General features: G+C 40.9%; 1 protein-coding gene across 34 annotated transcripts in view; it reads right to left on the minus strand.

Moving 5' to 3' along the window:
* Positions 1-3,435: 3,435 nt before the first annotated feature.
* The window catches only part of tcf7l2 (transcription factor 7 like 2), an 88,696-nt gene continuing 78,500 nt past the window's right edge, over positions 3,436-13,631 (minus strand). For 5 of the 34 annotated variants that reach the window (XM_053866102.1, XM_053866120.1, XM_053866105.1 and 2 more), the window contains 5 exons: positions 12,657-12,765; positions 12,076-12,138; positions 11,292-11,342; positions 9,742-9,814; positions 3,436-5,607 (listed from right to left, as the gene is read on the minus strand). In XM_053866102.1, coding sequence (XP_053722077.1) covers positions 5,157-5,607; positions 9,742-9,814; positions 11,292-11,342; positions 12,076-12,138; positions 12,657-12,765 — 747 coding nt within the window. In that variant the 3' untranslated portion in view covers positions 3,436-5,156. Of the gene's footprint in view, positions 5,608-7,646; positions 7,709-9,219; positions 9,294-9,741; positions 9,815-11,291; positions 11,343-12,075; positions 12,139-12,656; positions 12,766-13,631 lie in introns of those variants that run through there. The other 29 variants (XM_053866104.1, XM_053866107.1, XM_053866121.1 and 26 more) reach the window with 21 other exon arrangements.

The following is a 13,631-nucleotide window of genomic DNA, read 5'->3' on the forward strand; positions in this document are numbered from 1 at the left end:
TTGAAAAGCAGCAACAAAGCATGGCACATTGTTGGACTTTAGTATATATAGTTCAATGTGAAATGGTTTAGCAGTGAAGCGGTATAACTTGAACATGGTAAAACCTTGAAATAACAAACAAATCTGGATGTGAAGTCATTCTTTCTGTATATTTCTGTATCTTTCTGCTAGTATAGCAGTGCATTTACCTTGACTGTACTCTGTGGTCTTAATTTTAAACACGATGGCTCAGTTTCAGTTTTCGAAAAATAATTGAAGATTTAAATTTTTTCTTATCGGCACAAATTTTTGAGTGGAAAGGTTAAAGTGGAAAAAACTTTATTATCTTAATTTGACCTTTGAGACATCCAAAAACACAAACAGATATGGCTGACTCCGGTTTGCTGGGATGCACATGCTACAAGAATGGACTGGCACTGATATCTACACCAGCGTTACTGAAGATAAGACAAGCTGAATTCCACGGGGGTTCCATGGCTGAGTGTCATTGACTGGATTGGAAAGTCACGTGCCTGCCTCCTCTGCTTCACCCGTAACAAGTATTGACATGACCCCAGAACCCCGGATCTCTGAAATTGCTTCTCTTAAAACTGCAAAACAAATCAAGTGCCTCCAATGCACTCTACCTTCGGATATGTGACTTGAGTCACTGGAGTGAGCGACTCATACAGCCAACAATTGCTTGAGTGCTTTCGATATCCCAGTCTCGTCGGTGCACAGTGGCCCTCTTTCCTGGGGCTGTGGAGAAAATGCATGGAAGTTGATAAGGAACCAAAAGACAAGGCTTCCCTAGGATCATTCAATGCAGAAGCAATCACAGAGGCTTGTTTTCAAAAGACCAAAGAGTGACCTCTTGAAGAGTTTAACTTTCGACTGAAGGTAAATGGACGTATAATAAATGAAGGGATAACTGTGTAGACAGGCTGAGCTGCAGCATTGTCAGAAGTGTCACCTCTACCCTCCTCCTCCTCCACTATTTTTGCTATCACCCTCCCATCGCTCATTTTAGTTAGAGCGCCACTGCGTGAGTCACAGGTCTCACCACTCTATTCAGTGGCTTTCGAAACAATGTGTTTTGTTTATTGTAGTCTAGAAAACATGTTTAATGTCCTGCAATGTTTTTTTGATTTGTTTGCTGCAGCGATGGCCTTCAACATTGTTACACAGCACACACACATCAAACCAAGCCCGTTTCTTTACTCAGAATTACAAAAGACTCTTCCCTCCTTCAAATGTAATGGAACCATAGCAGACATGTCCACGGCTTCTATTGATAGCCAGAACGGTTTATAGTTCAAGGGTATTGGCGTCACAAATGCATTAAGTGGGCCTACTGTATACATCCAAAGGCAACAAAGAGGAGCCCCAGATTCACTTGATCGCCCCTCCCCCTTAACTTCTTGGAGGACAGAGTGTTTACATCTCAGCAATGTTCAAGTACAAGCATATGTTATGTTGCACCTCAGATATTTCTATCGCCATCTTCAGCTTCGTTGGAGATTGAAGACAACATCAAATAAATAAGGAGTCAATGTGCCGCTCCTCTGTGTCCCTGAATTGATAAAACTCACAAACATAGCTTGTCCATTTGCAACATCACACAGGTGAAAACCAAAAACAACACAACAGCCTTGCCAACGCTTGTTTGCTGCGTCTTTGCACACGGATCTCCCAAATGTTTTTGTGTTTATTTTGTACATTCGCAGACCAGAATATCATTATTGGAGTCTTTGATGAAGCCTGCCTCTTGTCCAGTCGAGGCCGGCAGCACCATCCCGCAGGTCAGTGCCGGACAGAGGTGAGAAGATCAAGAACACACCCTTAATTCACAGATGGAAGACTTGACTGCTTTTGGAAGGAGAAAAAGTTCATTTCAACCGGCCGTTGCAGCACACAAACAACAACTGACGTCAATGTCATGTCCGGGATTGAAATAGGAGCAGAATGAAGACACTAAAAATAATGTTTCCGCTTTATTGTTGTATCATTGTTAATAAGGTTTTCTTCTCTTTTTCCAGATAGAACTATTTCCGCAGAGTCATGTTAAGGTGTCTAGTTTTGCGGGTTGTTTTGAGGAGAACAGGACATGTCAGAAGATATTAAGAGATAGTGAATGAAACGTCCTTCAAAGGTTTCCCTGATCCAGAAGGCAATTCGGAACACAACCAAATAGCTCCGTTTTTCATTTAAAGATGTTTGGACCTGACTTGCACACTGCCAGTGTTTTGAGTCTGTTTTTTACAGCAGAACGCAATAATTCCATTTCTTTCAGCTGGTTGACCACCAGGTATCTCAGCTCTCAGGCATAGCTCCATGTTTCTGTGTGAATAGCTTTGTTTATGTGGCTATGGGGGTAGCCCTCTTCCTCTGGGGTTCGGTAGCTTGCTACCTATGGTTGGAAAAGTGTAAAAGCTCTGACAGAATCATGAACAGCATGATGTCAGAAATTGTGTCAAAGTTGAGTGGCAATGCGTATTGAGAAGAACTCATCCACTTAGCCTGCATGCAAGGTTTGGGCACTCCGCTCCGTCTGGCTATAACCATCCGCTGTGAGCAGCAGTGGCCAAAGAGAGAAGGTGAAGACGACATCACAATTTCAGAGGTGGGCTGACCCTGGCCTGTTGACAAAAACTTCAGTGGCAGTACTTTTCATTGTTACTTTCAGTGGTAGACCTTGACAACAGCACCATTCAAACACTTCTGAACTCTGACTTTGTAGTCACGGTCCTTTTTACAGTAAGATTTGTCTTCCATCACTGAGGAAAAAGAACCCAAAGACTTTCTCTCATTTGTTTGCATCCCTGATGGGTGAGAAAAATGTACTGTATCGGTACAAAAAGTATTGACAGTTACTCTTTTCTAGTGTGGCGTTTTAGCTCTCCTCTCTTGTTGGCGATCATTGTTACTCTCAAGATGTGAAACATATATATGTATAAAATAATTAACATACATATATATATAATGTAATTAATCACACTTTTGTGACACGCAAACCTACAAGTAACTTGAAAGAAGGTTTTATCAGCAGAGGAGTTTGTTACAACCCATTAGAACAGATGCAGTACAGTCCAGGATCCTCTCTGGGCATGCCCTAAAAACAACAGCACAATGATGGTGAACTTACACAGAAGGAATGCTCATCTTTCTTTGGCTGAGAATGAGTTCAATTTACAAGTACGTCATTACACGACTTAACAGTGCATCAAGTAACAAGCAACCTGTCATTTCATCAGGCTTGTTTCTCTTTATTCTACTGACGGTCACGGTATCAAATAGATATGATGCCTAAAAACCTTGGATGATTTGATATGATTTCAGGAAGTTCATTTGTTAACCAGAATGTCACTCCACTAACTTCCTCATCACAACCGACGCTAAAATCCCCAAATCGGCTTCCCGTGATTTCACCTGGGAATAAAAGTCCGCACACGCGCGCACATACTAAGTTGCTTTTATTAATACAGAACTGCATGCTACAGAGACTGTACAGCATAAACATTTATTCATTACAAAAAAACATGGTTTAGAAACCATTTAAAATAACAGAAAAAACAAACAGAAAAAAAGATAAGAGCATAAAATAGAACAGGAACATCACAGCCGTTAAGGAAACATTCAAACTATTTATCATTAGCATCTTAATAAACCAGAGAAGAAATAGACAGATTACAGTCGCGTCATGTCAACTACAATGGCACCGAGTGGATGATTCTCTTGTAGCTTTTTTTACAGCCTCTTGCAACATCAACATGCCTATTTTTTCTATCTACCTATATGTAGTAGTGTACTTAAAAGTGGCAGTTTGTGTATTTTTTTGTATTAATAGTTTTTTTTTATGAACCTCCTAATATACATAATTTGGCCCTCAAGGGTTTATACAGCACAATGTCCGTCTTTTATTAGGTTTAAATTTAATATTTGACAAATTGCTACCAAACACATTTGTTATAGCAACATTTATACTACATACATAGCAATCTATGTAACGTCACAGCAAAGAATGGTATCAAAATGAAAGAAAAAATAAAGGCCCTACTGCTTTGTTAGAGGGTCAGAAATTAATTGTCACGAAATTTTGGCACGGAAAAATCTGTACACAAATCTACAGTCTGTGACTGTGCAATAAAAAAGAAGGGCTTTTAGACATTTTCCCGACCACTGAAGACACGGTACCCGCTGCCTCTGCTTCAAGTTCAATCTTCTTCTTTTTGTTAAATGGCTTATAGACGCAGAATTTCTCCAAAATGAAGTTGTGCATACTTCTGTTCATGAGATCTACACAGTACACAGAGTGGAATTCCAGGTTTTCAGCGAAAAATTGATTGATGACAAAACAAAACAAAAAAAGGATTTGCCTTTTCAAAACCTCCTTGTAAAAACAGATCATTCTTAGAGAAGTCGCTTACTTTAAGAAAAAATATTTGTACAACATATTTAGAAAGAAAATAAAGGTCAAAAAGAGACACGTACAAGATACAACAAGCAATCTCTAAAGCAATAAATACTACTGGTCCTAGCGTTGTGACATTTTCAATTGAATAACCCTCAACCCGCCCACCCCGACCTCCCCTCAAGCCCACCCAAACTTTCCTGACTCCGCCCCCAAAGGTAAACAAAGAAAAACAGACAAAGCAGTGGAAGAATGCATATTCAACACAGTACCCCCCCCTCATCCCCGTTATTCTGTACATTTAAACAAGAACAAGTAACAACACAATTACATTAGGGAGGTGGGGGTCTCTCGCCCTCCCAGAGTTCCCACTGATGACAGATGATTGGTTCGCAAGCTCGTATTTAATACAAATAAAGAAGGAGAACCAACTCTTTTCTGAAAAGGGCTCACTGAATAAACCCGCCCCGCCTCTTTATATCTGTCTATTACACATTTTTGAAGTTGAATTAGAGTTTCTGTTTGATCACTAAACGTAAAAACTACCAAAAAAAAAAATAAAAGATTTGGCAAATTCATAAAGCTATATCCTACAGCTCATTGTATCCTTTCTGTATAATAATTTGATTTTCAATAACGATGGGTCAAATATTGACCAATGAATTTAATACAACAATAACTAAAGAGTTCGAAGCCATGTGGCACAGAAACAAAAAAAAACTGACAGCAAAGGTGTGTGTTGTTAGAAAAGAGGAGGAGAAAAGGACTATTCTATAGACTTGGTCACCAGTGACAGAGGCTGTGAGGCCGCAGAGGAGAGAAGCGAGTGGGAATGACACAGCAATGGTGAGGGCCGGGCCATCGACGACGCCACAGAGGAGCCCGATTGCCGCGACGACGAGACGTCTCCGAGCTCCAGGGCTCCGTTGTGGGAGGAGGCCACTGCCGTTTTGTGAGTCGCTGTGTCCAACTGACCCAAAGATGGAGGTGGAGGCCCAGCCAGGAGGTGCGGGTGGTGGAGTGGCTGGTGGGCTGGTTTCATAGTCAGTGAGAGAGGTTGCATTTGTTCAGTCTGAGGTTTGGACTCTTTTGCAGAGGGGGAGGGAACAACGGAGGAGGGAGAGGATGGGGGGGAGTCTAGTAAGCTTCCGTCCGAAGAGGGAGGACTGGCACAGCTGCCTTCACCTTGGATGTAGCGAATGCACTTTTTTTTTCTCCTGTGGGACAAGGCCAGATAATATTGCAGTTAGCATCACGTTGGTGTTGGTGATTCGCAGTGAAGCTTTCTTGAATGCACAAGTTTCCCAATTCAGTTGATTATGGTCGTACGTGACCATGTTTGATTTGGACAGGTACATTCAAGAGGCTTTCTAAAAGGCATGCAAAGAAAGGAATGAGGAGGAAAAGTACATGGAGCAAGGATCACAGGTGAAGCATCTGGACAGAGAAAGCACTGAAACAGGTGGATGGGGGCGGGACAGATGAGTGAGATGTGGTGCCGACTGCTCTCCAACAGTGAACTCTGCATTTCTTACAGGCAAAACCCTCAACTAGGGATCATTCTGTTCTCTGCAGCAACGTGAGGTTACTGGACCTGGTTCTGGTTCTCCTCCAGGGATCTTACTTTCTACACAATAAAAGTCAACAAGCACCACACTATCCACCATCTGCCCCACAGACACAGTGTGTGTGTGTGTTGTGTGAGAGAGCGGGGTCAAGATGTCATGTTTATATTCCTGCCTGAGGTTGGGACCCTCTCCCTGCCTACCCAGTCCCGAGGCTTGGCCCATTGCGCTCAGTGGAAGCTGACAGTCGGGCATGTGGAGGGGGAGAGGGGATTTTGTGTTTGTCTTCGATGGCTCTGCTCAGAGATGGTTAAGGGGAGATCTCTGCCCACCTCATCTTTAGCCTGACCCTGGCAGTGACCCCTCTCTTAGCTCGCCTTCCTTAAAGAAGGATGCCCAAAGGCCATGGAGCTTTTTTACCTTTCCCTTCCAAGTCAGTTTTTTTTTTCTTTTTTTTTTCCTTTTTTCTCCCTTTGATTCGTTTCACACGTCTTCCAAGTACTCAGTACTTCCAAGTCTCAGACTAACAGAGTATTCATATGTTAAAGGTTGGCATATGAATAGAGTTTAGTATACGAAGGCGTTCACAGCCATTTTACCAGCACCTGAATTCTGGTTGTCTTACTTGAAATATCAGTTATTCGTACTTGCTAAGGCTTACACATTTCATACTCGCTGTGAAACTTCTCTGGGAGCATGAATCCATGGAACAGTCTGAGTCACTGCAATTTAAACTTAAAATAAAATGTAACCACAGTTGCATACACTCTCTTTATCAATCTATTTTATTTTGTTCATCTGCGTCTGTCAAGTCTTCCTCACTTGGTTTCACGAGTAAAGCTTCAATATGTGCATCTTTATGCACTTTATCTTCAGCACCTGTTCTTCACATATTACTATTTACTAGATTTACACCAGCAATGCACCTTATCGCATTGAAGCTGGTATTCCATAATGGTGTCTTCAAAATCACCTCCTGTATGACTGACAGTCAACAAGTGAGTCTCTGAAGTCTGATGGTTTTGTATTCATTGGCATATGGTGACCATTTTCAATGACTGCTCCATTAAGGGTTGCAGTTTTGGTGAATTACCATACACGTATACATTACCTTTAACTTGGCTTTTTACATTAGCCTTTGGTAATAATAACATTAGGGACCTTCTCTGTTGTTAATTGAATCTGGCACTGACACGGCATACAATGGTGGTGGTGAGTATCGACCAGCAGTAAAAAGGTATCGTTTTGCTGTTATCTAGGCATTTGCTCTCACAAACTGTCTGTCAAACTGCAACAAGTGAGCCAAGTATCCATTTTTTTAACAGACACATCGATTGATAGTATGTGTCTGTGTATGCTATTGATTTTTCCGTCTCAGGGGAAATTATAACAGATGCTTCTTTTCCGAAATGGAGCCCAGCGAGAACTTTTAACCTCTCGGCTCCTCTAATGAGGACTGAATTATAACACGATCACTGCCCTCGACCTTGTGATCTGTGATTATTATATTGGGACTATAAATAGCATGTTGGCTCTATGTCTGTAGGTTGATGTGGGAACATTGATGCATTGAGAATCTGTATTTGGAACAAACCACTTGTCAAGATGGTGGAAAATAAAACAATAAGAAATGTATCATGGGTGTAGGGTGGACACAGAGAAGGGAATAACTTAGCAGAAACAAATACCTACCATGAAAATATTCCCAATTCAAAGACTGCTTGTGTCAGAACAGAAAGACAACAGGTAGGGACTAAGTAAGGGTTATTGAAGAGGAGTTTGGAGGAAGAGAAGGTGGAGAGGAAGGAGGAGGAAGAGGGCACAGAAAAGAGTGTCACTGAGCAGGCCCTCAAAGACAGCAGGGCGAAATTTGTAAGCACGACATAGTTATTATTATATCAGGAAGCCAATTAGGATACACATGACAGTTAAGGCTACATCCACACTACCACACTTTCAGTTCAAAACGCAGCTCCATGTTCAAGAGGTGAAGATGATAGAACACTTTGCAGTGCTCTTTTTCTGACCAGCACTAAACTAATTGGTCCTAAAATGTTACCCTTTAAGATTTGGTCATTGATAGTGTTTATACATTTTCTCTAACATTGTTTCTCAAACATGCTAAAACATAACTAAAAAAAAATCATTGATAGACCTACCTCAAGTCAAACTATGTTGAAAACAATAATGGACTAGAATGGAATGTTGCAAAACAGGCTGCATTTGTAGACGTCCAAAATTACAAATAAAGTTTTTCTGTCTGTTAGTGAAATTGTTTAAATTGTAGTAGTGTTCCCGATAGCCATCTGGAAACAGAAACCTTCTGGCAGTTTCATCACTGACTTGTGTGGCATCTACAACTGCACCGAGCGAGAGCTGCAGTGCAATGCTGTGTTGTGTTGTTTAAAAAAAAAAAAAAAACCCTAAACAACTTCTACCTATCGGTGGTTGTAATAGCGGTGTTAAACGATAACAATGATCTCACTGAAGAAATAGCCGTTTAAGTGTAAGCTTTGAACATTGTACAACGACATTGGGTAAAAGTCACATAATGGGAGGAAATGGCTTACTCGGTGAGTGTCTGCACTAGCCAACAGTATTTAAATTTAGAATAAAATGAAACAACTGCTCAAATTAGCATGTTTTACAATAAAATATGAATAGAAGTGATAATTTGACCATACGTTGCAACATTTAGCTGCAACTCCATTTCACTCCTAATTTTTTACTCTCTTTCATGTCGGGTTGGGGTTTGTGCCAAAAAACTGTGCAAAACGTAATCATCAAAACTTCATCTGGCGTAATTGTTTGCCACGTAACAGTAGCTATGAATGTTTCCCATTACATGCTGGTGGTCATGTGATTTAAGGCAAACATTTGTGAGCAAAACCTTGATTTCTTTATGAATGTCCAACCTATGTTGAAAAAAATGTTTCACAGAAACTCTGTTTAGAATGAAAACACAGTAGTGTGGATATAACATAAGATGGGAAGGAATGATCCACTACTGGGACAGAAAAATGGATTTCAATGGGATTTCGTCAAATCAAACAATTATATCAATTTAAGCTATGCAGTTATCTTTGAAATCCACTTTCTATCATCAGCATGAAGGGAATTTGTAATTAAGAATATGAAATAAACAGCAAATTAGTTTCCCATCCAAATTCCATATAGGACATATTTTTGCAGGAGAATCTTTGTAATCCAAATATTTTGAAATGTGGATTTCTTCCTCCCATTTGGGCTTCTACAGCAGTTATACCTGCATGGTTTGCACCATAAACTCAGCTGGTCAAGCCCGAACAAGGCACGACACTTCTTTGGGGTATTTGCATCTGTTAGCCAAAGAGGTAGACACAAACACAGACACAAAGACGAAAAAAAGGAGGACAAAAAAAAAAGAAAAGAAAATGGACACATCAATACACAGACAAAAATATATGGCCAGGGCTTTTTTGTTCCGGCTGGGAAACTGGGACGTCCTCCTGTTATCATTCTTTTTCTTCAGACCATCAGCTCGCAGTACCTCGGCCTACCAGTTAGGGGATTTGTTTTTGAAAGCTATAAATGTTTTCACACAAATGTGCTGTACCCGCAGTTAACATCCCCAGATATACTGGTAGGACCGTGACTGGTGGAGACTAATGATGGTGTGACAAACAAGCAGCGGGGAAAAGGAAATAAATGAAGACAGCCACTGAGCGAAAAAAAAGAAGACGTCCCAGCACTGCGTGACCAAACCCTCACCAAGCCCCGGCCTGTGCAAACACACACCATACACACCTGCATGGGCCACACCAGTTATTCTGTTGGTCGAGCCCAAAACGTGCTCGACACTTCTTAGGAGCACTCAGGTCTGATGCCACAGCGCAGAGGGGAAAGCCAGCAGAGAGAAGAGGCAATAAAACCAAAAATAAAAAATTGTAACATAAATGAAAGAGAGAACAGACAATAGTGAGTCTATGAAGCACAGTAGTGAAGATAAATCCCACCCACAACCCTTGTAACACGAGTATTAGTCATATTAACTTCCATGCAAAAGGCCAAATTAATCTGTCGAAATACTGTTGCAAAGAAAGCTGAAGAGGCGCTAGTACTTGTTTGATGAGTGCTGGATGTTATTGATGCTCTGATTGTAATGCAGTCAAGAGGTCAGAAGCTATGCAGCAGTCACGGTAGCAGATAGTGAGTGAAGAATTTGGAAGGTTCCAACATGAAGAGGCGCTCTAATCATTGAGCTTGGGCTCAAACAATTGGGCTTTTTTGTTACAAAAACTGTCAGTCAATTTCAAACTACAACTGGTAGTATTGTCTATCAGAAGTAGAATGCAGTGGCTGTGTCAATGTGCCTCCACTGTTTGAGTCTAAGCCCATCTCAAGCAAAAGTCTGATGGAAGATCATGTGAAGGCTCAAGTGCAGCAACTGAAGCGACAGATTAAGGAGGTTTACCCGGCATCACATCATCGGACATTCTCCTCAGTAACTTCACAGGCCGACGCACATTTATGTCAATATTTGAAATGTACTCTAAATACTATATAAGAACCGGCAACAGTTGTAGGACTGCACAATGTACCCATGGACATCAGACATGAATTAGATCAAACTTGGGAACAGTAAGTAAGTTAACAGTAAAAACAAACGGTTTCATTGATAAATGACTTTTATTAGCTGCATTGCTGTCACTCAAAGTACAAGCTCAAGTACTTAAAGAAAAATAAGTGCTGCTTAAGTGACAAAGCAGGCGAGTAGTATTCATATTAAGTATGTTTATTATATTCTATATACCATAAAGCAGTGTGCTGTTACTACGCAGTTAACCGCCATTATTATATTGCTGCCTTATGCATCTACTTTGTCTGCTGTAGACTCAACGTTGTAGCAGGGACACACATCAGAAGTGACACATGATATCCTGCCATCCAGCAACCAAATAGCTCAAATGCTTTCATTTAGTTAAAAAAAGATGACAAGACTGAAGATGAAAATGGAGCCAATTGACTGAATTACACATGTTCAATTAACTTGATTTTAGATTAAATGGCCATTGCTTAAAACAACTTGCTTGATTAAGTAATGTCCCCTCCCAACAGCAGCAAGTAAATAAGTTAAATTCATGTCGCAAGGGTACCGGTAATTGTGCAGTCTTACTATATAATAAACACAACAATATATGGAGAATAAAGAACAGCAAACATAGCAGAGAAATTATTTGATAACCTTACTGACACACTGACTAAAAAAACACATCCAATGGCAAATACATGATTTAAAAAAGGAAAGGAAAAAGTAAACAAGTTAGTAAATTTGAGACTCAAAATGACATTAGCACCTGTAATCGGAGGGAGTGAAAGGCAAGGGTTTGGAAAATATTCTCTGTGTTCTGAAACAAAAAAGAACAGATAGAGAGGCCTTCAAGAAGAGATCCGTCACCAAAAATAAATAAATTAGATAAATAAAATTTGAAAAACTGGGCGGAAGAATGTAAATAAAAACAACAACATTGCTCCCGACATGAAAGGATAAGATGGATCAGTCAGAGACAGAAAGAGAGAAGAGAGAGCAAACCTCCTTAATATAATGTATTGCTTTAATTAGATTAGAAAGCATGCAATAGCAGCAAGCAAGGGGAAGCAGACAGGCACACACACACGCATGCACACACTTATACATTACAGAACAGAAGTCTGTGCGGCACAGGCATCGTAAAACAGCCATATACAGTCATGTTACACATAATGCTGCCAAAGTTAATCACTTTCACAATGTTTTAACTTCACATTCTCAAAACACACATCACAATACAAGAAAGCTAAGGGGCAAAGGGAGAGGGAGGTTGTTGGGACAGGGGAAGGGCACGGGTGGGGGGAGGTTTGAGCGTCTGGGGATGTCATGCATATTCAGTTGTTATTAGCAAGGGATAGTCATGGGATGAGGAGGGATAACAAGAAGCTAGCATTTAAATATTGAGTAGCAAATCAAAAAAGGGCAGGCAAAATAACACGCACACACACACGCACGCACACAAAACAAACACTTTTATCTTGCAAGATGTCACATGTGCCTGACACATGATGGGGCTCTTCTAATATGAGAGATAATTGCAGTTCACTTACCGTTGCTCTCTGCTTGCTGCTTCTCCCTTTTTCTCTTCTTCCTTTTCCCCTGTTGGTTAGCCGCCAAAAAAATAGAAAGAAAAAAAAAACAGACACAGACAGGAACCTTAGTTATTATATTGCAGAATGCCCAAAACATGAAACAGAAGAGAACTCATGGTGATGTTTACTTATTTATTCATCTATTCTTTTCACTTTTTTCCCCTCTCTGTGCCTGCCCTGCGGTTTGGATCAGCCACTGCAGGCCACACCAGAAATCCTCTCTTTTTGTTCAAATCTTTTGTCTTATTGTTCCGTCTCTACTCTTAAAGACTGTACGTTGAGCTAAACTGGTCATCCAGAATCAAAATCCCACATCTGATCAAAGTTTGACACTGTTCATCCCTCGGACAGATAATGAAGTCAAAGACGGACAGCGGTCAGTGAGTTTGCTCTGATATTCATATCAAAAGAGCATTACAGGAAGAGATGAATCCCTCTAGGCTTGATTTGGAAAAATGAATGGAAAGGAGCACTAGTCCTGTTCAGCGAGAGCTGAGGGAAAAGAACAGGATGTTACGACTTGAAAACTTAAAAACTTACATAGTTGTCCCGCGCTGACCAGCCGGGGTACAGCTGCATGTGGAGCTGTCGTTCTTTCCTGGCCAGTTCATAGTACTTTGCCTGTTCCTCTCGTGATAGTGCATGCCACTGTTAAGAGGAAAGAGTAGTTGATGAGAAACAATTCTGGTATAAACCGCTGTCATCATGTTTTCTCTGTGTTATGTTGTTTTCAGCATAGTCAATAACGATAACCACCACCGTCATGTGTCTCCATTTCAATTTCTGCAGCAAATTACTATGGTCATTTCCTTAACAATAGACCCAGTGTGTAAAAACAGCTGATGTACACTATGTTACCAAAAGTATTTATTTCAAAATCAGGTATCACAATCACTTGGCCTGGCTAAAGGTGTATAGGCATGCAGACTGTTTTGACAAACATTTGTGAAAGAATGGGCCGCTCTCAGGAGCTCAGTGATTTCCAATGTGGAACTGACATAAGATGCCACCTGTGCAACAAATCCACTCGAGAGATTTCCTCGGTCCTAAATATTCTACAGTCAACTGTCAGCTTTATTATAAGAAAATGGAAGACTTGGGAACAACGGCAAGTCAGCCATGAAGTGGTAGGCCATGTAAACTGATGGAGAGGGGTCAGCGGATGCTGAGGCGCATAGTGCAAAGAGGTCGCTGACTTTCTGCACAGTCGATTGCTACAGAGCTCCAAGCATCATGTGGCCTTCAGATGTATACTACTAAGTATACTACGCAGAGAACATCATGGAATGGGTTTCCACGGCAGAGCAGCTGCATCCATGCCATACATCACAAAGTGCAATGCAAAGTGCCAGAAGCAGTGATGTAAAGCCACCACTGGACTATAGAGCAGTGGGGACGCTTTCTCTAGAGTGATGAATCATGCTTTTCCATCTGGTAATCTGATGAACGATGGTCTGGAGGTTGCCACGAGAACGGTACATTTTGGACTCCATTGTGCCATATGTGAAAATTGA

The sequence above is a fragment of the Synchiropus splendidus genome, chromosome 5 (genome assembly GCF_027744825.2).
Source record: "Synchiropus splendidus isolate RoL2022-P1 chromosome 5, RoL_Sspl_1.0, whole genome shotgun sequence".
Taxonomy (NCBI): domain Eukaryota; kingdom Metazoa; phylum Chordata; class Actinopteri; order Syngnathiformes; family Callionymidae; genus Synchiropus; species Synchiropus splendidus.